At 41.2% G+C, this 24012-nt stretch overlaps 1 protein-coding gene across 3 annotated transcripts in view; it reads right to left on the bottom strand.

The window, feature by feature from the left end:
• Positions 1 to 24012, bottom strand: part of gpc5c (glypican 5c) — a 113648-nt gene that overhangs the window by 53681 nt on the left and 35955 nt on the right. For 2 of the 3 annotated variants that reach the window (XM_028594154.1, XM_028594152.1), the window contains exons 4-6: positions 9790 to 9953; positions 8554 to 8610; positions 7775 to 7897 (exon numbers count right to left, since the gene is read on the bottom strand). In XM_028594154.1, the coding sequence (XP_028449955.1) occupies positions 7775 to 7897; positions 8554 to 8610; positions 9790 to 9953 (344 nt within the window). The remainder of the gene's footprint in view (positions 1 to 7774; positions 7898 to 8553; positions 8611 to 9789; positions 9954 to 24012) is intronic. The other variant, XM_028594153.1, reaches the window with a different exon arrangement.

Genomic DNA, 24012 nt, shown 5'->3' with positions numbered 1-24012 from the left:
GGATTTTCTCTTCCTTTGAAGAGTATTGAAAAGCACTTCGAACTGAGTGAGTCAGTTAGTGTTTGTCATTGATATGGTAAGAGTCAGAGATATGAAGCCTTTCACATACCATGGGATGCGTTACCTGAGAACTACATTTTTCTTTAAGTCTACACTGCGCTACTTCAACAAGACGGCAAGTGTGTGATTTCCTTTGGCAGGCACATTGGAGAATGGGTTATGTGCCACTACTCAAATTCCCACTTTCAGAAATGAAAGTCACAAGAGGCTGACAGTATAGAAATGTGATGCATACTGCAGACTTTGATTTTGTTATGTTTAAAAAAAAAGAAGTAGAAATTAAACTGAAATTCCGATACAAATTCCATTAGGAACGAGACACAGGCAGAGCCAGCTCTAGCATTGCGACATGATGATAAGCGATAAGCATCACAGAACGTGTGCCGAAAACCAACGAGCACTTCATTGCATAGCCGTGGCGTCTTCCAAGAGCAATTTGATGACACAACATTAAACTGCCTCTAAAATGCATGGTTGACTGTTTCGTTTTACGTAATATTTTGGTGGTGCTGACATCAAGGAGGACACATTTTTTTTTAGGGTTTTGTCCATTGTTTCGCTGTCGTGGTGCGTCAGAAATGTGGGTCCAAGCTGAGATACCGAAATGCCAGAGAGGCAAACACTACCCTCTCAAACACACGCAGACCACACAGACCACTATTGGCTGGCACCCAGACACGCAACAGTGAGGACTTTAAACAGGCTCATAGAGGCAATTAAGCCACAAAGGCAGAGGGCTCTCCTAAAGCCACTGCTTCCTGCTGCCACTGACCTACAGCCCTAATTTTTTTCCCCTTTGTTTTGTTCGTGTCTCCTTATACCCATTGTTTTCTCATCCACACTTCCGTTCCGCCTCCCCAGCATGCCTATCCCTCTACTGTATTTCTCATCCTCCTCTCCTGCTATGAGTTTGATGCCTTGCCAATGGGCAAGCACAGAGGTTAGTGGGTACACTATGCCTACCTCGCCCAGTAGGAACTGCTCCAGTAAAACATGCCAGTCTATTGTGGCATTTTAATTATATTAGCTCTTCCCACTCTACAGGCTGGACACACAACAGAAGGGAGAGGCTGCAGAACTGTGTCTCTTCTATAAAAGTGATGAAGAGGAGACTGAAAGAAGTTGGAAGGAAACTTCCCAAACATACAACGTCGACAAGGCACACCATAAAACCTAAACTTGAGGAGGCTGAAACACATAAACACTCGTTAGTAAGAGGCATGTTAAGTCCCAAATTGGCAAATAATTGCAGAGTGAGGCCAAGGAAATCACATTTGTTTACACACCAGCTACACAACACTTCCCCCCATATTTTCTTGTCAACAGCTAGAGGTTTAGAAATACCATAACTCCAACCTCTCTCAATCCAAGCATTTCAGCAGAGGGAATAAATAACTCACAGTTACTGCAATATGATTGCTGTTGTTTTCTCTTTCTGTCTCTCTCACAAACACAAACACACACACACACACACACACACACACACACACACACACACACACACACACACACACACACACACACACACACACACACACACACACACACAATAAGGATGCAGGCCCAAAGTCTTAGCAATGTAATAATGTAGCATAGGTCATGCTTAGGTCCCATTCAGCGACCCTGGGTTATGGGAAAGGGATGGGCCACTGAATCGGAGCTCAGGAAAAATAGAAAAAAGGGACTGTGGGAGGGACAGAGGAAGGACTGAGATGCCAAACACAAATGGCAGAGGTGAAAGGGCAAGGCAAGAGGAAAAAAGAAAGAAATATGAAATCCTTATTTCCATAACTCTTCATTATTTCTGTGATGTCAACTGTTCTAATGACTCTACTGTGCCACCACTCCATCATGTCTGTCTTTATGTTTGCATTAAAAAAGAGAATACACACACTTAAAGGGCAACACCACCTAAATTACTGTAAGAATTCCATTATGTTATTTCCATGGCCTATTAATTCAGTCAATATTTGTGAACATGAGCTACTCCCTCTCAAATCCAGAAACCAGAGAAGTATGTCTCAAACCGATTTTGTGGACCCAGGGAAAGTTGAGTGTTCTCAGTTCTGAAACAGAAAATGTACCCATATACTCTGAGCATTCCCTTTGGTGCTTCAGTGTCATCCATAACATATTTTCCAATTCATTGTCTATGGAGCAGTTCCAGACTTTATACTTGATTACATCCAAATTACAGTTTCCACACTCTGTTTCATGTTTACTATTATTTTTCAACTGTCTTAGACCATAGACAACATGTATGAATTTTGACAATGGGCATAGTTTTCCTTTAACAGACGGAACTGACGTCTGCTCACACATACACAGCACACACAGGCTCAGAGAAGGGAATGTCCTTCCTCTACATATAGTAATTCATTTATTGTCCCCTCTGCTAGGGTTTCATCATCTAATTCTCTTGCATTTTTCGAACTGAGCTCCTCTGACCCGAGAGACCGACACAGACACAGCAGACGAAAGGAAAAAAAAAACTATGACTTGATGCGACTAGAAAAAGGAGAATAGCAAGTGAGAGGGGAGCGGGCTTTGCCCGGTGCAGCACTCTCCCTGCAATAACAGACAGTATTCCAGATGTCAAAATGATAAACAAATGGATTGTCATAACCTTATAAAAATGCAAGGCATTCAGAAGCACTCACACTGCTGTATTGTCTGTGGTCCGTCCCCTTAAGATAATCCAAAACTTTAGAATCATCCCCATTGAATTACTTTGAATGAATAAGCATTACAAATACTGTAGTAAATAATAAAAGAAAAATGTTCAGGCCCCGGTGCTATTGAGGGGTTAAAATGTTTTTCTCTTTTCATACAGGTCACTACAGAGAGGCACGGCAGTGAGCTTTCTAATACAGTAAGCATTATGATCTCTGTCTGCTGACTTACTTGGCTAGAAGAAGATGGTTTCTTTTCTTCCCTATAAGATATACACTCTGCCTGTATACAGTGTGTAAATCAACTCAATACAAAATGAATCCCAAAAGAGTTTGTAGGTCAGAAAATGCTGATGAAGTGCCAAAGTCCATCTAAATCATCTCCTAACACATGCAGTATATACAGAGGTAGGCTGTTCAAACAGGAAGACTTTTTTTCTACTACTGTATACCATCAGCCTAGAATTTAAATGACAACTCCCTCCTGGTTCACATCATTTAATCAAGTAAGTCCAAGGCTACAGCAAGACCAGACGCGGAAAGTCCGCCAAACATAATCCCCCGCTTTAGGGTAGAACTATCATTTTGTAAATCCAAATGATGTTTACTGTTTGCTTCCATGGTTGTTGCAGTCAACTTCCATTGGTGAAACAAATCCCTGCATGAGCTGAATCTGAAATAATTCCAATTTCAGTTATAACATGCTGTAGACAACATAGGCTACAAGACATCTTACCTGTGATTGGTTAACCCGCCATGATTTTTCACTCCAGGTTCCAATTTACTCGTTTGAACCATGAAAGACACTCCACCTGGCTTTCTTTAGTCACCTGTGACCCTGTCATGCACCTGATTTGCTGCTTCTCAAAAAAAAAGTAATTAAAAACATAATGGATGGAGGTGGCTATACCTAGCTTGCTGTGTTCAGTCAGGCTTTGCCCTAAAGTTAGCCCTTGTCTTACTATCTAACACAGGGACCAATCACTGATCACCATTCCTCTTTCAATACCATTAGCTTCACCTACAGCGCTTCGCTTTCAGGATGCTGACAATGATGCCAACATATATCCACTGCGTTCCCTCCCACCTGCATCAAGAATCTCAATCAGATCGGTGACAGTTCAGAGGGGTTTTGTTATGGACTGATTATCGAGCTCATCTCCAAAACTGAGCACTTACAGCAGGTCTGAATTCTTTATATTTTTTTTATATTTAAAAAAACTGTCATAAATTGCAATACTATTCCCCTTTGTTTTGCCCTCCATACCCAATAACTTTGGGTCTGGTTATGTTTGGGAGAAATGTAAAAATAAGTTGTTGTCTAATTAAATCTAAACCCTCATTGAGGTTACGCAGACAAAGGAGTGGAAGCGCTGCTGGGTCTTTCTGGTATTCACATACAGGTGCTGTTTGGACATTCCGGGTGTACTGTGTTTATTCCATCCTGTGAAGGGCTCATTGTATGGGTGGAAATTGGTCTCAAATCAAAAAATGCAGAAATGCATGTCTAGGAGTTACTACCTTCTAAAATACATTGCCATGTAAAATAAAGGCATTTTAACTCTACACAAATCATACAGAGTGGGATTGATTTTGAAGGAGACATGCATTTTTGAAATGTTTGAATTGAGACCAGTTTCCACCCATGCAATGAGCCCATCACAGGATGGAATACACCTCATTGAGTTTACTTCCTCATGTGTTTTCAGGAAATGGGGCTAATAAATATCCTTATGATGTCATGACAGTGGCTATAGCCACTGTCATAACCTGCACACCCTGTCTCCCAGTATGTGTCAAAAGACAAAACAATGATGGTAATTAGAATAATTATTGCGAAGAAAGATGGCAATGACTTATTTGTGGTAAGACTACTACAGTACAATAGCTAAATAATAACTGGCTAATCTAAATAAAGAATGGGGAAATTTTGGTTGATCTTATCTTTCCGGAAAAGATGGTGCAAAGTATTCACACGTGTGATGCTATAAATGTTCAGAGATGTTTGAACACACGCCAACACGCATTTTTAGTTGTAAGTACAACTGCTTGCCCCCCACTCGCCCCTCTGTCATCGGATGCTGAATGAAAAGAGCAAGGGAATTTCAATCCCCAATGCCTTTGATGTGCTTTGAAGTATTACAACATACAAGTGTGTGTGTGTGCGTGTTCTCACATGTGGATTTGTGTCTCCTTGCATGAGCACAGTATGATTGTGTCTGAATGAATAACCTCGCCAGCTGTTGACTAGCATATGGATCCTGTGTGGATTGATATGTGAGTGTGCATGTTTTTTTGTGTCTACGTCCTCCTGTGTGTGGAGAAAACCCACCAAGCCATCAGAGGCTTTGTGTGCCCACCGCACAGGAAGTCAGACTATGACATGGACTAACACCACAGCAGCTTAGCATGTCCATTTTTGCCAATACTATTGGTGTCTTCTTCACACACTTTTTCCTCATCTCTTCTCATATTTTCTCACTATCTACCCTTCTCTCATCTCCTTTGCTGTTCTCATGCAACTTTCCCAGGCATGGTGCGGCCAGTGGCAGTAGGAGTGGCAGCGATGTCCGAGTCTTTCCCATGCAGCCTCATAGGAGGGTCTTTGTTCCCCCTCCAGGCTTTGGGGGTCCCCACGGCAGGGCTGTGCCCCACTCCACTGACTCCACAATGGGTCTTTATGCTGCCAAGGCCCTCCTCCCCCACATCACTCCATCATGCTTCCCTCATCAGGGGCACAGGGAGGCACAGGGGGCACCACGGCACCAAAACGTCAAGCCTTTTCATGCCCCGTCCTGTCCTTCTCTCTCTATACATGCCAAGAGTCAGTTCCAGTGGAAGAGGTTTGCTGAATAGCCACCGGCCAATCTGAGCAGTTTATGAGTGGTGCCAAATGTCTCAATAGGGTACTATTTTCTTATTCAACCCAAGAACACTTGACACCACAAGCAAAGGCCTGGCTTTCACCAGGGAGTGTGTGATAACACACCGTTACAACCCATTAGCACTGTTCTTGAAAAACCAGTGCCCTTGGTAATAAAAGTGACACACACTGACTCACACACACACAAGCAGAGTACAGAAATAAAGAGCTGTCCTTAAATACAGACTAAGAAGTCGTATCTTGACAAGATCGGTATTTCTTGTGTTTTAGGTGCTGAATGGTCGCCACGCCCTGTGTTTACTCGCTCATATGTTCCTGATCATGGACCTAGCACACACACATTGGCTGCCTACTGTAGTTTTTGTGCAGACAAACTTTGACAGGCCCTGATGAATGGGTGGTCTGCTTAACATGTCTCAGACACTGGCAGATCCTCTGCAGTGGGGAAGAGTAGGAGAGTACTGGGCCAGGTCATAAAGAGAAGAGAAGAGAAGAGAAGAGAAGAGAAGAGAAGAGAAGAGAAGAGAAGAGAGAATGCCATTTTGAAACCTAACTATTTCTAAATGAATTAAAGCCAAACTTATTCACGAAAATCTCTGAGAAAATGCTTTTACCCACCACAAAGGATAATAAAAGGGTTCTTTTCGGAATCAGAGACATCTGTTCATGTGCCTAATGTTTTCCCATATACTCATGTAATGCATAATGTATGGCTTAATCAAGCAAAACTGATACAGGCCAAAGAATCTGACAAACACTTGGGGTGGATCATTTGGAAAAGGCATCCCCAGACCTCGGTTTTCCTTTGTCAAGGCCAATACTGGCAGTGCCAAGAGCTGAGGTTGCCATGGTAATAGGAGCCACTTTTGGGCCATGGCAGAAGAAGGAGAGCATAACCTTGTCATAATTGTGGACTGAGTTTCTAGAGGGTTTAAGAAACAGATCCAGCAGGCGGAATCAGTTACAGACTTGCATTGGCTCAGCAATCTGAATCAATTCTCTGTTCTTCTCATGCTGACTGAGAAAGAACATAGCCGCACACGCACACATAGACACAGACACACACACACACACACACACACACACACACACACACACACACACACACACACACACACACAAAAGCAGGAAAAGGGTTCCAGGGATACACCTATAAATCAGCACAAAATAAAACCCCTTGTAAATATAACAAAGAAAGAATGGAGTACAAAAAGAGAGAAAAGTACAGCACAGATAACAACTCATTAACTGACTCTAATACAAAAGATAGGAGAGCGTAGCAACTATTTGTACTGCCTGCATTCACTCAATGTGGCGATGGATTTAATGACTTCCTTATATCCACATTGATTAATAACAGCCAGCCACGCTGACTAAGAGACTGACATTATCCTACTTTGTTTGTTTCTTTTTCTGAAAATCTGTATGTATTCTCATAAAAACTCATACTTTACAATGCAATGTAATAAAAATAATAAATCTCAGGTGAAACCTGATGACATGTTTGAGAGGATGCATACAGCCAGCATCTACTGCAGTGTAATAAGTGCTGCCAAAAAATGTGTTTGTGCAACAAGATACAAAACATTGCCTAATCACAAAGAACAAACTGAACTCACAACAGCAAGAGTTTATATACCAAAATGAATCTATGTTGGCTGCTCTTATTAAATCTGAAAAGAACAATGGATTTTGGGCATATGTAAGGGATAATGTAGAGCAAGCTGGTTATTATTTTTGCAATAATGACCAGCTGGCTCTACATTATCCCGCTTATTACATGGATAATCATACAGAGGTTACCTGCCTGCGTCCCGGTTGGGACGGTTTACTTTCCTGCTGATTAGCTCGGCACTCTGGCGGAAGCGGATTTAAAAATGATCCGCCAGAGTCTGTGATCAAAACTCTGTCCATGAATGCCATAACGGACCAATCAGAATCAACAAGGCCGTGTAATAAAAGTTAATAAGGGGTCAGCTGAAGGCGAATATATTGAAAATCATACAATTTCCAAAGTAAGTCACACTAAGTTGCATCAATAATGTGATTGTCCAGGATGGAGTGAATGTCTCATCTCTAATTTGTCAAGTCTTTACTTTCCACAATCTCAGGTTTATAGTGAATGGAGGGGCTAAGGGACTGAACATATTTCTCTTACCTCTCCACCACCTCATCTCCGCTCCAGCACATGGAGTCGTCGACTACATTCTCCCCTTCGCACAGCATCTCTGGCAACGCTGCAAAGAAAGACTTGTAGCGCTGCAGGTACATCAAGAACTCCCTAAGGAAAAACAAGACACATGGGGAAAGGACATACAAAGCAGCGGTTTTAATACACACCACATATCTTTCGGAATCACAAGCCACATTAGAAATATACAATTGAGGAATGCCTTGTGTGACTGTGGCAATATATTTGGTTTGGTTGGTGGACACACTTCTCAGAACTTTGGTACCATACCACCAACAACAAACTAGTATCTGCATTCCATTCATCAATACACGCATGTGACAAATAAATGTGACAATATTGATGGCGGCAGAAAATGAGTGGCTTTGAATGTGACCAGTTCACTAAGTCAGCACATTTTTCTCAATTATGCTGTGCGGTAAAGCGCTTGCTTCATCAGATCTGCTAACACATGTTATCGATACATACACTGTCATCTCGAGCAAAACAATGGCATAATACATTGTTGCCACCCATGAAGCAGAGCAAAAACACCGGGGGTCATAAGAGGTTATGTGCTGAGTCAGTCAGTGTCGGGAATCACACATGGAATACGGATGGTTTTATAAGACATAAAAAAAAAAAATATGCATCAGTCACCCAAAAGATCTATAAAAGTATCTATACAAGTCACAATATGAGCTGTCATTGCTAGATAAAGTGTGTGAGAGAGTGAAGAGAAATAAGTCCCTTGGGTTCATGCTTACCTAGAGAGTGTTCTCAGACTATGTTTATTGTTCTTGGAGGGTTTCAGGGGGAACGGGCTGGGAATGATGGGAGTTGGAGTCCAGGGGAGATTGTTGCAAGCAAGGAGGATGCGGGGATGTGAAAGGTGGGGCGTGAGAGAAAGAAAAAAGCAACAAAAAGGATGACAAGACGAGACACATGGGGAGGAGGGAGAAAAAGATAGTCAGTTGACCCTGGAAGAGAGTGATTAATCATGCACATGCAGAGACTAGCCACACAACACATGAATCAATAACCATTTCTCCCCACACCACACCATCAATTAACAACAACTTCTGCTGTGTAATGTATATGGTAAGTCAGTAAAAACAAAAGCACAAACTTATGTGCAAATAGTTACATATTCACAGGAAAACCAAAGACAGTTCTACTGAGCTTCTACATTCATATTTTTCCCCAATAAAAGGAAACATAAATGTTGCTTTACTGTATCCCATTTCATATTTTTCTGCAGTGGGCTATTGTCCCTTTTACTGCAGTAGTGTGCTGCTGTTTCTCTGAAGTGGTCAGCGCTCGCATGGGCTCTGGTCAGGCCTGGCAGCAGGCAGGGAGCTGGATTGTTTTGCCATGAATGGTGGTGGCAGCGCCAGGCCAGGCCTGTCAGCTAGGCTGGCATCAGTGCAGTGATTCATGGTTTGGGACAAGGTCAGGCAGGCAACGCTGCAAGTGTGTGTGTGTGTTTCCGTGTGTGGTGCTATTTAAGCCGAGGCCGGCTGGAGTGCAGAGTTGGTGGTATGGCCGTCTGGGTAAACAGGAAATTGTTGGTCCGTCAAGATTAATCTTACCCACACTCCTCCTCTCCTGGCACATCGCTGCCAGCTGCTGTGGGCATGGGATGGCTGCCTCGGAGGCCAGGTGGAGGGCATGGCCTTCAGTGCCAGGAACTACATTTACATACTATGTGTGTGTGGGTGGATGGGTTGTGTCCAACTAACCATATGAAGAAAGCGAAAAGAGATGGCAGCTGGGAATAGACATTGGCCAACCATTCAGGCTATATCATACAGGCCTGACCAGTTTCTATCTAATTTAAATGTACTTTCAATTGAGCCGACCATCTAGCAGTATAACTGATTAACAAGCCACAAAAAAAAATGTACTTGCATGAAAAAAAAGGGCATTTTGATTCATAACAGGCAGTAGTAAACATTTCAATACGACTGAATAGCACAGTTCAGTCCATTGCTTTGTCTTACCTCCTCAAGTGGGCTAACTGCCCCAGCCGTTGCTCTGGAAGAAGTTGGGAGGGGGCAGCAGATGGAGGAAGAGAAGATGAGGTCATTGTAGAGGTTGTGACCTCTGGGCTTGTAGGCTGCATGCTTGTAGGTTCCCCAGTAGACAGGCCACACACCTTGTCCACCTGTGGGGAGGATAGAGCAAACAGACACACACCTGTTATGCTAGGACTACGTATAACAGCATGGGTGGAGCTGCAGGGTGACTTCCATTAAACGCCAATAGACACCTGCACAGTTAAAGGCATCCACTGAAATAAGACATTTCAAAGTGATGTCTTCAATTTGAAATGAGGAATGCCTTCATTTCAGTTGAATGATTGCGGGGTGAAAAAAGGTGAAAAGAATTATGGAGCAGGGAACTTCAGAGTAACGGACAACATGGGAAAACGGTGGGTGAGAAGTGAGGGATGTGATGAAAGAAAATGGTGTGATGAGTGAGGTATTGCCAGGAGGGCTGACAGTTAACGTAGAACATTCCACTAGATCATGGAGGTGAATGCACGTACGCACAGTTGGCAGTGATGATGAGTATCTCCAGTGGGCTATTAAAGCCAGCAGCGGAGACAGTGCGGCCATGAGAATGAAGAGGCGTGTGCTTTAAACCAAGAGGTAAAATCAATGACATCTCATTGGCTTAAAAGCCTCTGGCCAGTATTATTAAGTGGTCCTCAATTAGCCAGAGAGACAGAGTGTAATGGCTCTTGGACTGAGTATAGTAACCAATGTACTGTATATACGCTGCTTTGTCTAGAGGGATGAGTCATTCTACCATGTAAGGGCGTCCAACAGGACTGAGTAATATTCAGCAGCACTACTTATTCATCACAGATTTAAAAAAGGGAGCCTTACAGTAAGAAGCAGCAAGCATGATAACGTTTAACTTCATTGAAGGAGGGCTGCCTACTCAATTTTTAGTGAATTGTTCATACAGAATAAAGCACAGCTAAACTTATCCCAGAACAGATGAATGATCATATTTCTTCTATCTCTTCTGTTTTGAATTAGAGCTGAGTGATGTTTATTGTAAAAATCACAATTTGAAAGAGTACAAGTTTCAAATGTTTTGTAGGTTTAGCCTACAGAACAGAGTAGCCTCCAATGAGTTACACAGGTTTAGAAATTGGTCGGGCTTCGTACAGTCTATGCCAATATATTAAACAATTCAGTAATCAACTCAAGCTCCTAATGCTGCTGATCTGATCTGGACATCCCTAATACTAAAAAACATCAAAGCAATTCTGCAAACATTCCTTACACCGTTAGACCCACTGCCAAAGCAATGCGATGATGAGTGGGGGGCCCAAAGAATGGAATGCACAAACAAATACATAAACTTCATTCGGGAAGGAACTGGCAAGCATCTGTGTTTAAATGGTTGTTTGAAGGGGTGTGTCCACATGCTTGGATAAGTAAGTCTGGAAGCAGCTGGAATATGTGTTAACAGTCACAAAATGTGTCTTGCCAGCCTGCTAAAAATACACTTTGCATCCAGGGTAAGGCAGGCCAATCATCTCATGTGCCTTATAAATGGAGTTTAAATGCAGGTTTACACATAACAACTAGCTATTCCTGGGCAGTGGGCTTGTCAATGGCTCAGGAACATAAGAGATGCTTTCTAGCAGCATAACTAACCATCTGAAAATTTTTCATCTCCATTGCACCGTTTGCACTTCACTCTTCACTCTCCTACTTTTTCTAACTACTTTCTGGTCTTAAATCCTGTCTTAAGGCAGACGTTGGGCACGCGGAAGGTTGTTTTATTGCATTAACCTTAACTCCCGCCAGACCAATAAAACATGCTCACATGTGGTAGGCTCACAGCCACACATGCACATAGCCACACATACACATGCAAGCATGCCACACACACATTACATTGTAGCGGTGAGAAAAGATAGAACATACAGTAGCAACTGTTTTGTCCATGTAGCCCTATCAACATACTAAGCCAAATGCTCTGTGCATGGGCTGCAATGCTTCAGCAGACAATTAGTGTTTAATTCATTTGCATACCATCTGCACACTTGTAAATTTCCAACATGTACAATGGATTGTTTTATGTAACGAAGTTTGCCAAATAAGAGTATCTGATCATGGCTAATGGCAAACAAGGATATTTAGAAATTTACAGTAAAGTTTTTTTTTTTTGTGGATTAGGCCAGAGCTGTCAAAATTGCCTACCATTACCAACATTGGCAAGAACACTATTGTTTGGAGCAATAAAATAAAATGACTTGACTGACATGACTGTTAATTCCAAGTAGAGCAGTTAAGCTATAAAAGGTAATGTCAAGGACGATTCGTTTTACTATGCAAACATGCTTAAAGCTGTTTATTAACTAAATGTATAAATACTTTAAGTACTTGAAGTGATTGAAGTGAACCATATGCCTCCTTCCTTCCTACACTGCCTTCCTTATTTAGCAAAAAATACATTTATATAAAAAAATAAATTCCAGAGATTCAAAACACATATTTCAGACAACATAGAGTCCCATGACCTCATGTCCAGACCACAGCGTTTGGGAGGTCTACAGTGCTGTGCATGTGGAAGACAGAGTGTGTGTGTGTTTGCATTAAAGTGGTGAAGCGGGCAGGCTGTGCAATGGTCAGGTGTGCCAAGGGCTGAGCAGAACCGAGACTAGTCAGCAACAATAGTTACTTTTTTTGTTCAGGAAATAGTGTTTATAATGTTTTTCTTTAAAGTTTTAATTATTCATACTCTTTTTTTCTTAATTCACTTTATTCTGGCATTTGGGCCAGACCATGTGCTAAATACACTTCCGCAGGTCCAAACACATCCCAATATACCTAAGCAGTATACATATTTTTTCTTTTTTTTCAAATATCATCAAAACCCCATTGGGAGATTGTTATAGTATGATGCAAATAGTTTAAAAGAGCAGAACAATGTGATGTATGTGTTTGTTTGTTTATTGCAACTGATGGGCAGCCTTGTGCCTTCCAAAAGTTTAACATTAAGTTTAAAGTACATTTCATGAGGCCAACGGCGATTAATTTAAGCCCATAAAAAACTCCATAAAAGGTCAGACCTTCAGGTTATCATTTTTCTGCAGTGGTGATAAACGGAGGATTAAGACAGAATATAATCCTGTTATTGGGAACTTTTCAAAGAGGCAGACTGAAGTTTTAAATTCAGTGCAATTTTTCACCAGCCTTTGTATGACAATTTGCTATTCTCCAAGACAAAAATGTAAACATCTCTGTAAAATATGAACATTAAGAGGATGTCACTCACAGTTCTGTTTGTATTCCCACATTATTTTATAAAACCAAACCAAAGCGCTACTTTTGGAGAGGCCCAAAAAAATGCGAGAAATGCCGGCATTTCAAAACAAAAACGCTGACACAAATCATTATAACGCCTAACCAAGCATACACCAGTGTAAACAGAACACCAAGTCATCGTAGGGAAAATAAACAATATCCTCGTTATGGATCCTCTTGAGAAATGGAGGCATGCTCTTATAGGTTGGATCTTATGACCACATAATCCTGAGGGCCAATCAGGCGACAGGTTGAATAATAACATGGGATAGAACACGGCCATAAATCAATTATCTCCTGACCTGATGATGGCGTGAGAATGAAAATCCCATTTGGGCGCAGCATGAGTACTTGGTTTTGTATGTGTATGTGTGCGGGAACACCTGTTTGTCCTTGTTAGACCTTCACAATTTCAGCTATTTCGTGGAGCATTCCTCATATGATTGCCTGAGGACAGAGTCTGATGGAGGGGGCAGATTGGTGGGATGCATGTAGGAAGACTTTAGGGAAACACAAGGCAGCCAATGAAATTGAATTTCTGCTACTGGTAGGATGGATCAGTGTTTTCACAACTACTGACATGTGTTACTGGTTTGCATATTAACAGAATACACACTATTGCACTCAAACTAAATCATTTAGCTTCACCTTACAAATGTGTGTATCGGGATCTGTTTTAATGTGTTTAGCTCAAAATTGACGTGTGTATGTGTGTGTATTTATGCCTTAAGCACCTATGATCCCGTGGCAAGAAATTGTAAGAAGAGTGCAGCAAGAGAATCAGCTCCAAGCTATAGCCAAGGCCAGGGCCATCCCTCCTCTAGGGGAGTATTGGCTTACAGATAGCAGCAGTGGTCTTGTCTTCCCAGTTTATTTATCAAGGGATTACCCAGTAAAGCTAAGGGAACTTTCTCAGCCCCCTCTCACCTCAGGCACATTGCATTGTGGGATGAAGAGGGTTTGTTCGGTCAGTGAAGACCCCCTTTTCCACGTTTACATAGTTTGTGTGTTAAATGTGTGTATCATAGGGCTGAATGGCTTAAATGGCTCAGATAACTACAAACCACTGGTTCTGCCATTAGTTGTACTTTTTAAAATTAATCTCAGGAATTCATTTCAAGCTTCTCTTTTTGTGGTGTACATTTGTGTTAGTGTACAGTTTAAGTGTGCATGTATATGTGCAAATATGTAAATTTTATGTATTCACAATGGCCAAATGCTCAAAAACTGCAAAAAAAAAAAATGTATTCATATCCCTGGAAATAGTTCTCAAGACTGCTGCTTACATCCATTATCCAAACCACAGTCACTGTCATCCCAAGACATTGAACCACTTTTTTTCTCATAACCATGAAATATTCACTAACCAGTAAAGGAAAAAAAAAAGAAAAAGGAAATGAAATAACATTAGATTCCCGTAAGTGACAGTAAAACACACTGCTGTCAAACACAGAAATGAAAACCATCGGCAGTGCCCTCCTTCTATTTGGGTTTACAAAACAGAAGCCCCTGTTCAGTACTACGTTGGACCAACTTTTGGAATAGAAACTTCATTTGATAGGAATGTTTCCATATGTACCAGTAACCAACTACCATACTGAAAAAAATATAGCAAAGGAGAAAGCAAAAAAAGAAAGCGAGAGCAAACACAATTAGCTTTATTTGGTATTTGCTTAATTGCGGTTACTAACTAAAAGAGAAAAAAAGTCTGAAGAAAAATTGCAATCAGTAGCCAAGCAGGGACATGAGTAGCGGCCACTGGTTCACATACTGGTGGGCTCTTAATTCCACCACACAGGAAGAGCCCTGTTACTTTGGCAACATGGTTGTTTATGATGTTTTCTCCAAAGAAAACCCAAGGCATCAATTTTAGTTCAAATGACTGGAGTTTTTGCCGCCGAGTATCACGATAATTATGTTTAAACAAGTAACAATTTCCATTCCTAATTGCAACACATGTGAAAATAGAAAGAGAGGGCCTGCTACTTGTGCAGGAGAATGTTTTTTTCTTCTATTCTATTTATCCATCATGTTCAAATAAGAGAAATCATCAACAACCTTAGATGTAATGTTGCAGGTGCAGTCTTTCAGGTATATCTGCTTTTGTCCCATCCAAATTACCCCCCAAAAGGCCACAATTACCTGACTTGACCTGGATCAACACTGGACACTATGTGTAACAGTTTGTTATCACAATATACTGTCATCCAATAAGATAGAGAGAGAGAGAGAGAAAGAGAGAGAGAGAGAGAGCAAGGATCCAGCCAGATAAGAAAACACTGTTCCCGTGGACAGGTTGGGTCAGTGGGTAGAGCAGTCGCACATATATTTAGAGGTTTATGCCTCAACGCAGAAGTCCAGGGTTCAACTCCGACCTATGACGATTTCCTGCATGTCTTCCCCCTCTCTCTCCCCTTTCTCACCTGTCCTGTCCATTAAAGGCGGATTTTTCTATGTCTAAACACCAGAAACGTGTCTGACGCGGCGCTGCTGCTGCTAGCCTTGTCTGGACACATGTATGTTTCCCATTGATTTACTGCACTCAATCAGTAGTATACTTCATGTTAAACATAAATATATACTGATTTGATTACAGCAAAGACAACGTCGGCAGTACTGACGGCAAAATAGGCTACAGAATATTTTGTTCTGTATTGACATTATTTATATATTACATTTAGATCTGCATTTATGTCAACACCTAGAGACTTTCAAACATCAACATGTCATTTATTAATATGTATTTGTGTCAAAATGACATATAAACATCTTTTCCTATTCTATTTTGCCTGGAAACGCTTCCAACACGCTTGCGTGTTGCGTGAAAAATAGGCGTCTGTTCTATTTCTCGCAGGCAGTTTGCAAGCTCTAACCTGTTAACATTGGAGCCAAAATAAAAACGGACACGCCACGCAGCTGACACGCTCACGCGATGCATCCAGTCTGTCGCTTAGGTAAAGGAAGCAAGCTTGAGCCTGGAATGCTGCCACTACAAACCCTAGAACATCTGGGAAAATCTGGGTGGGTAAGGAGAATAAGGAAGTCTCTCTCCTCCCTCAACAACACTTCTAGGCTGTGTTTTATGTTTAACCACACAAAAAAGAGACAGATGTGGGCTTTAAGGTGTTGAGTTTAATCAGACCATTAAGGATGAGGACAGTAGTAGTTCTTTTTTTTCCTTCTATATAATAGACAGCAAGCCAGCTGTACGGTCTACTCCGAAATAATAACATGCCTGGGTTTCCAAAGATGATTTAAAGGTCCCATGGCATGAAAATGTCACTTTATGAGGTTTTTTAACATTAATATGCGTTCCCCCAGCCTTCCTATGGTCCCCCAGTGGCTAGAAATGGTGATAGGTGTAAACTGAGCCCTGGGTATCCTGCTCTGCCTTTGAGAAAATGAAAGCTCAGATGGGCCGATCTGGAATCTTCTCCTTATGAGGTCATAAGGAGCAAGGTTACCTCCCCTTTCTCTGCTTTGCCCGTCCAGAGAATTTGGCCCACCCATGAGAGAGAGAGAGAGACATCATGGCCTTCAAATGAGCAAGGTGACAGTTGGTCAAGGCCACACCCCCACCCTCCACCTTGCCCCCCCCCCCCCTCTCCTCCTCAATAGCTACAGACACAGAAATGGCCCATCTTAAGAAAAGCTCATTGTGGGACTGGCTCTAGTGGCTGTAATTCTGCACCAAGGCTGAATTTCAGAAAAGAAACTTCAGATACAGTATTAGGGGACCACTATGGTCTATATTAAAGCATCCAAAGAGCACCATCTCATGGGACCTTTAAAAAGTGGCTCTGGGTGGAGCAGGCAGTGCTTCTATCAAATGCTGACCTACAATGAGAGGGTTACACTGTAAATGATGAAATTGCAGTGTGTAGAGACATTTATTTACATTAAGTATAATATTTACATTTACACATTGGTTCTCAAACTTTTTTTCCAATAATGTACCCTCTTTGAAATATTTTTCATCCCAGTAACCCCTGACCAGCACAACACACATACAGCACTCCAGAGTCCCCCTAGGGGTATGCCTGCCACAATTTGAGAAACACAGCATTAACAGATGAGTTTAAAGGGAACTGCTCAACACTAACTCACTTGTGATTAGGGTTGGGTATCGTTTGGAGTTTTTCAATACCAGTGCTAAAATTATACTTTTAAAACGGTGCTGGTGCCTTAACGGTGCCTGAACCGATACTTTTAATATATGTATATATATATATAATTATTTTTTTTTTTTTTTAAAAGGAGCACAAAATGACACTCGGCGACATTAAAGAACGGCTTGTTTATTGCTAAGGCCACAGGGTCAAAATGAAATGATTTATTAAAAATGTAATAACAATAACTTATAACAATAATTTATTTCACCAGTAAAATTCCTGTTAAACGACAAAAACCACCACTGGATGGGAGAAGGGTATTTTACAATAACTTTAAATGCAGCACGAGGCGAGTTTCAAGTGAACGCAACGTCTGTGTTGTTTTTCAGACAACGGCTTTACAGACTGTCGTACGTCTGGTCACCCTAAGGCTAACGTTACCTGCTGTCAGGTGTAGTGTTAACTAGCGTGACATGTGGCGATGTTTTGGTTGCCTCTAACGTCCGTTTAGGAGCATCAGAGAGAAGCGCAGGCATTTAAGTGGCACCGAAATGAGGCACCGAAATCCGCGTAGCTATTTGTCGTTAAGGCACCGGTGCCATATTAGCACCGGATCTCGGTACCCAACCCTACTCGTGATTAAGTAATATATTTCTAATATAAATAAAAGTGGCACCCTTTTGCTAGAACTAATTCTGACTCAAGTCTACACCAGGAAGAGAACAAAGTTTAGAAATTCTTATGTCAAGCACTGAGATTATACAATACATGATGCACAAGGTAACAGATGCCATCACAAGTATCTTATGAAGGAGGGACATCATCAGTAATGGCAGAATGCTGCAGGTTCAAATCAAAACATGGCCATGGAGTGAGCTCGTCTGATTAAAAGACCTATGGTGTAAGACTTGTATGACTAATAATTGCCATCTGATAATGTTAACCTGATGCTGTGAACAATTGAACTAATGCAATACTTTACATGTACATTTACATTTACACTTCAGGAGATTTGGTCAGGAAAGGTTAAAGCCGGTGACTATAAGAGCACACTGTAATTGAAGAAAAACTGCAAAGACAAATGTGTGTGTGTCGTATAAACTGTAAAAAAAAAAACAAAACAATTCCTATCAATTAATGAATTACTGAATACAGAAGAAAGCAAACATCAATGATCAGTTAATGGGTTTGGATCTGTTCTCAACATTATGTATTCTGGGGATAATAATTTGTTAATAGACTGTAGAAACGAGCATTGAGCGAGAGAGTATAGATGATTTACATCACCCTTCTCCCCTTGCCTTCTTTTCTCTCTCAGTACCCGACAAGTCTTCTTTTCCATCCTTTCAAAGTCTCTCTTTATTCTTTCTAAATCACTTTGTCTCCATCTTTCTCTTTAGGCTTCACTCTGTCAATCAGTCCCCCCCCTCCCCGTCTTTTTCTCCCGCTCTTATCTGAATGATGTCAGTGCTAATTAAAGAGAGACTCGGTCCCTCGTATATCACAGGGAAAAGTCCTTGAGATTTCAATCAGTAAAAGAGAACATTGAGTTTCTCTCTCCACGTTGAGGCGGTTTCACCATGATTAAATCACTCACAGATGATCTAAAAATGAGAGGGCCCTTGGTTTTTCCTTGGAGTTTGTTGACAACGCTTGTCCTTCTTTGTAAACAAATTTACGACAATTACAGACACAAAATGTGGCAACGTGTCTCAGAGGATTCTAGTGGTGTTATGCCACAGAGATATAGGGAAAAGGCGACAGAGGAAAAGTCAAGTGAGTTCATCTCGTCTGTGTCTTTGACATGGTGTAATATACGAGCGTGAGCAAAGAAAATAAGCTGATGGATAGAAACTTTGAGAGTCCACGTGTCCATTTGAAGCCTTCCAGTGAACCAGCAACTACCACTAAAATCATAACACAGATGCAGTCGGCATTTGTGTTAACTTCAAAGCAGCAGCTGCATGTTATTATCAGCCAGCTAGCTCGAGTTTAAAGCTGCTAAAACACCAGGCAAGTGGGCACCCATGCAGGCATCAGGTGAGGATGTCATATGAAGATGACAGGGATGGCTGGGGCTATTTAAAGGGTGACAGACAGTCAGGGGGAGAAACATGTAGGGGTAGGAAGGAGGGCTTTACAGAAGGGTAAAAAAGCCATGTGGCCAGTAGGGCTGCACGATATGAGTAAAATATCTAATTGCGATTATTTTGACTGCTATTGCGATTGCGATATGATTCACGATATTGGATGGAATGATTGTTTTTGTATCATTATTCTCATTTTCATTGAAAATTATTAACATTGAAAGAAATTCAAATGCTTATAGTGGGATTTTGGGAGAATCTGTACCAAAAAAAAAAAAATTCTTTAGTTTGTAGGATACGATTTGTAGGCCGGGACGTCTCTTCAGCACCACAATACTACATTAAGAATGGTTTGACACATATTTTGCCTTTAAAGCGCCCATATTATGCTCAATTTCAGGTTCATAATTGTATTTTAAGGTTGTACCAGAATAGGTTTACATGGTTTAATTTTCAAAAAACACCATATTTTTGTTGTACTGCACATTGCTGCAGCTCCTCTTTTCACCCTGTGTGTTAAGGTCTCTACACAGAGTGAGACATCTTACTTCTGTATCATCTTTGTTGGCAGTCGCACATGTGCAGTAGCTAGGTAAGGATCACATTAGCTAGCTGTTTCTCCAACTTCAGTCAGTTATATGGCAGGTTTGGCCGGGACACTGCTTCTAAACGAGGGCGCATTTCCAACTTTGCGTGGAATACCTGCAGAACAAGTAGTTATTTTGTAGATTATGGTGAACTTGTGTGGGTGTTGTAGAAGTGTTTTGCCATTGAGAACAAGGTAGCATGCTAACGGTTAGCCACCTCGTCTCACCTACTGAGGTAGAAAGCCGTGCATATTTTGAACAGCTCACCCGGAGACTGAAGTCAGAAGACATTCAGAAACCCGTATCTCACTCATAACAGCAAGGATGTTTTTTTTTACAAGTTTGTATGCGTGTGGAAGCACCAGAGACAAAAAATAACACCCCAAATCCCAGAAAAAGTGATTTTTTCATAATATGGGCACTTTAACAAATATTGCGCCCCCCTGCGATTTGGATATTACACTAGTCCATATTGCAATTTCGATACAATTGCGATTAATTGTGCAGCCCTAGTCGCCAGCGGTGCTGACCAGTGGATTGGTGGTATGTTTTGCTGAGATATCTAAAGTAGTTCACCACATTTAATCTAGATGCACCATTATCTAGAACCAAATGGTCAAAAAGGACCTGATCAGCCGTCCCAGATTAGTTATTTTTCTGAACAACTTGTGTCATTTTAAAACAGCTTATAATGGACTGACGCAATATAACATGATGAGGTGTCCTGATTTACTAGATAATGGACAAGGTAGAGGCACAAACTCTGCATCATGTCACAGCCTTTTCCGTTGTCACAATTTATTAATTCATTACCCAAATCAAATTGCCGTAAGACTTTGATTCATCCAGTCAGTGACAGCCTGTGACCAGTGTAACAAGGACTTAGGGATACGAGCATTGTTATTGGTATTAGTCTCATAGACACCAACATCAACAGATTTGTACACCTGTCAACCATCTTCCTTTTTCTTGTCATCCCTCTACCTCCTGTCATTTCTTATTCTGTCATTCAGTCAATCTGAGTAGCAGACCTAAAGCTCTGAAGGAAAGCTCCACATCACAACATTTCATCAACTTATAATCAACTACATATCTGAGAAATGATATGCTTTCTAATTATATGACTCCACCAATCAAAGTCATGGGCCACAGAGAAAAATAATAAACTAAGGACCAATGCTTTACGTTCAAATCCAATTTTAATGGCCCAGCAATCAATCACATGGCGATTGCTCACTGTTACGACTGCATTTCACATAGAGAGAAAAAGAAATGCAGACATTTTTGTTGTTGTGTCAAGGGCTGCAGCATATTATCAGCAGCAAGGCAACCACTAAAAGACAGAAGAGAAGAGCGGGAAAAGATGTGCGAGGGTGGCTGAAGGGAAAAGAGGCTGAAGCCACCCTCATTAGCTAATGGACTGCTGAGTAAGTCAGTCAGTCAGCTTGAGGGTCAGACACAGTGCCAAAAGTGTGTATAGATTGGCCATGAGCGCATTTTGCGTCAGCTGCCATTCTGCTAACAGTCTCAAATATTATACAGAAACCATATATAAAGGCCTGAGCCTGTGTAGCTAATCCTTTTAAATAAAGTGACCTCCAGAGGTGCTAGCTGGTGTCAGAGTCTCAAACCCTTTTACATTATATTACATTAGTGAAATATATAAACAACTCGTTTTTCCAACCCACCCCATTACATAAAGTACAAAATCTGAAATGCTAAATGAATTACACATACAGGAAACCATTACATTATATATCATCACAATATCAAAGACATCTAGGTAAAAGCTGTAGAAATGCAACGTCCTTTCATGGTCACAATGATAACTGGTAAAACATTATTAGCATTCAGTTAGTCAGTTATTGTCAGTTAACTCTAAAATAACCCGGGTACAGCTCTGGTTACATTTGAGCTACACCTGTATTAATCTTAATTAGCTTTAATTCATGTGGCAGGGTATGCCATATAGACAGAATTCTCTTTACAAGATAAAATGGCAACTGCCCCAAAGTAGTATCTCCATTTCCCCTGGTCTTCCTCACTTAAAGGAGAGAGATGAGGCAGAACTGATTGGATTGTAAACAGTACACAAAACATGTCCAATTATGACTTTACAGCAATTCCAATAACTTTGCCCTTTACAGTGCTAGCAATCTTCATGTCCATCAGATTTATTTTAGGCATCCAGCAATAACTGTTCTAGTCTGCAACATCTTGGATTAACTTCCTTGTCTTGGTATATTAAAGTTTCTGGAAAATATATTGGGAAACACAATATACCACAATATTAATGGTATGGCAAAAATATCTGGTAGTACACGTTGTATATATAGAACATATCATCATATTGCCTATTGCTATGCTAAAACCATAAAAATACAGGGTTGCAGAGATGGGATAGGGAAAGTAAAATAAGAAACTGTGATAACAACAAAGTTTATTTTCACACCGATGATATTCCTTCATTTTATTGTGGGATAGGGTAAAAGAAAAAGGCGCTTGCAATGTAAGCCACTGCTGTCTGTTGAGGTGCCGCCGTGGTGAATGGAAACCTTCCAGTCATCCCACTGGCCCTTGTTTCCATTATCTTAAAGGCCCAGGCTGCTATTATCATTCCTCCATAAGACTGTAATGAGAAGCTGGGGTTAAACCAACAAGCGGATAAGGTAGACCTGTGTATAAACTGCTCTAATTAGGATCACTGGTACTATTTTCTTATAAGCAGACTATTAAGCTCTCAGTGAGCCACTGCGGGAGTGAATGAATAAATGAGTGAAAACATGATTATGTGTGTTAAGAGTTAAGTCTACTCATCTTTAGCAAGTAGGAGATAAAATGTTCTCCTCCAGGTCATATGAGCCATATCATTTTTATGGCCATGTCAATAAACAGCAGCAGCCTGTGGCCTCTCAAGCACGGTTGACTCTGGAGAGAGAAACTTTAATATGAATTCAACAGGGCAGCATTCAGAGGGAGAAAACCTCACTAAACATTGGAGCTACCATTTGCACTGGGGCCCAATAAGAGTAGCCACTTTTTCTGGATATTTTTCTATTAATTGTGTCGACTCAACATAATCCAGCACAAGGCTCCCCCAACATCCATAACCATAACCACTTCCTTTCCAGCCGCGTTCACGCTCCATCTCAATAAGAGCAGGAATGTATTAAAACAGAATCTATCCTTCTGCTGCGCCACATAACCATCAATAGCTGCCTTTCAGTCTCACGCGTGCTGCTAGTATTGTCACAGGGTGGGCCGCACATCTAGGCTCCTTACAGGACTTCTAAAAACCTGATACCTGCACACAGTGTGCTGATGTGTGTGTATACTGTACGTACAGTTCATGTTATATCACAGGTCCTACACTATGACGTATTGCAACGTATAGTGCAGACTCTGTGTAGCCTGCAGCTCTCTAAAGTGAGAGCGAGAGAAACCACAAAATGGTTTGGGATAATATCCCAGTATAAAACCACACAGTCACAATAATTCCTTTAATAACATCTCTTTATATTATTCTGACTCTGCAAAAAACAGACTTACTTCTTTGTTCTTGACTTCACATATACAGCATAACATTATAAAAATAAACAGTGGGTTAAGCAAGGTATTTGCAGTAAGATAGTAAGGATAATTTTTTAAGAAAATAAGAAGATAGGTGTTTCAAATTGAGTGTTCATCTAGGAGGGGGTATATGGAGGTGTAAGGGTGAAGGTGGCTATGCTGACACAGTAGTTGTGCACTGGAGACTTAACAGTTTTCCTTGACAGGCCACTGTGGCTTTATAAAAACATACTGCGATTTTGAAAGGCCATGGGTTCTAGGTGCTACATGACAATAGAACGGTGTGTTATTCTGTGTGTGGCTCAGTGTTTGTGTCTGAGCGCTTAAGTGAATGGGTAAATGTCCATGTTCATGTTTGCCCTGTAGCCTGCGTGAAACAATGAGAGCACAGAAAATGGTAGCCGCCAGTGTCCGACTGGGGGCCACCTCCTTTTCCAGCAACAATTCTCTTAGCCCTTTTTTCCAGCTGGCTGGGTCTAGTTTGTATGGCCTAGCTGGAACCCTTTCAATGCTGTTCCACTTGTCCCTGTGCTGGGC

This window comes from Perca flavescens, chromosome 12 (genome assembly GCF_004354835.1).
Source record: "Perca flavescens isolate YP-PL-M2 chromosome 12, PFLA_1.0, whole genome shotgun sequence".
NCBI classification, from domain to species: domain Eukaryota; kingdom Metazoa; phylum Chordata; class Actinopteri; order Perciformes; family Percidae; genus Perca; species Perca flavescens.
The sequence above is the reverse complement of the archived record's forward strand: the minus strand, read 5'-3'. Positions and strand labels throughout refer to the sequence as shown.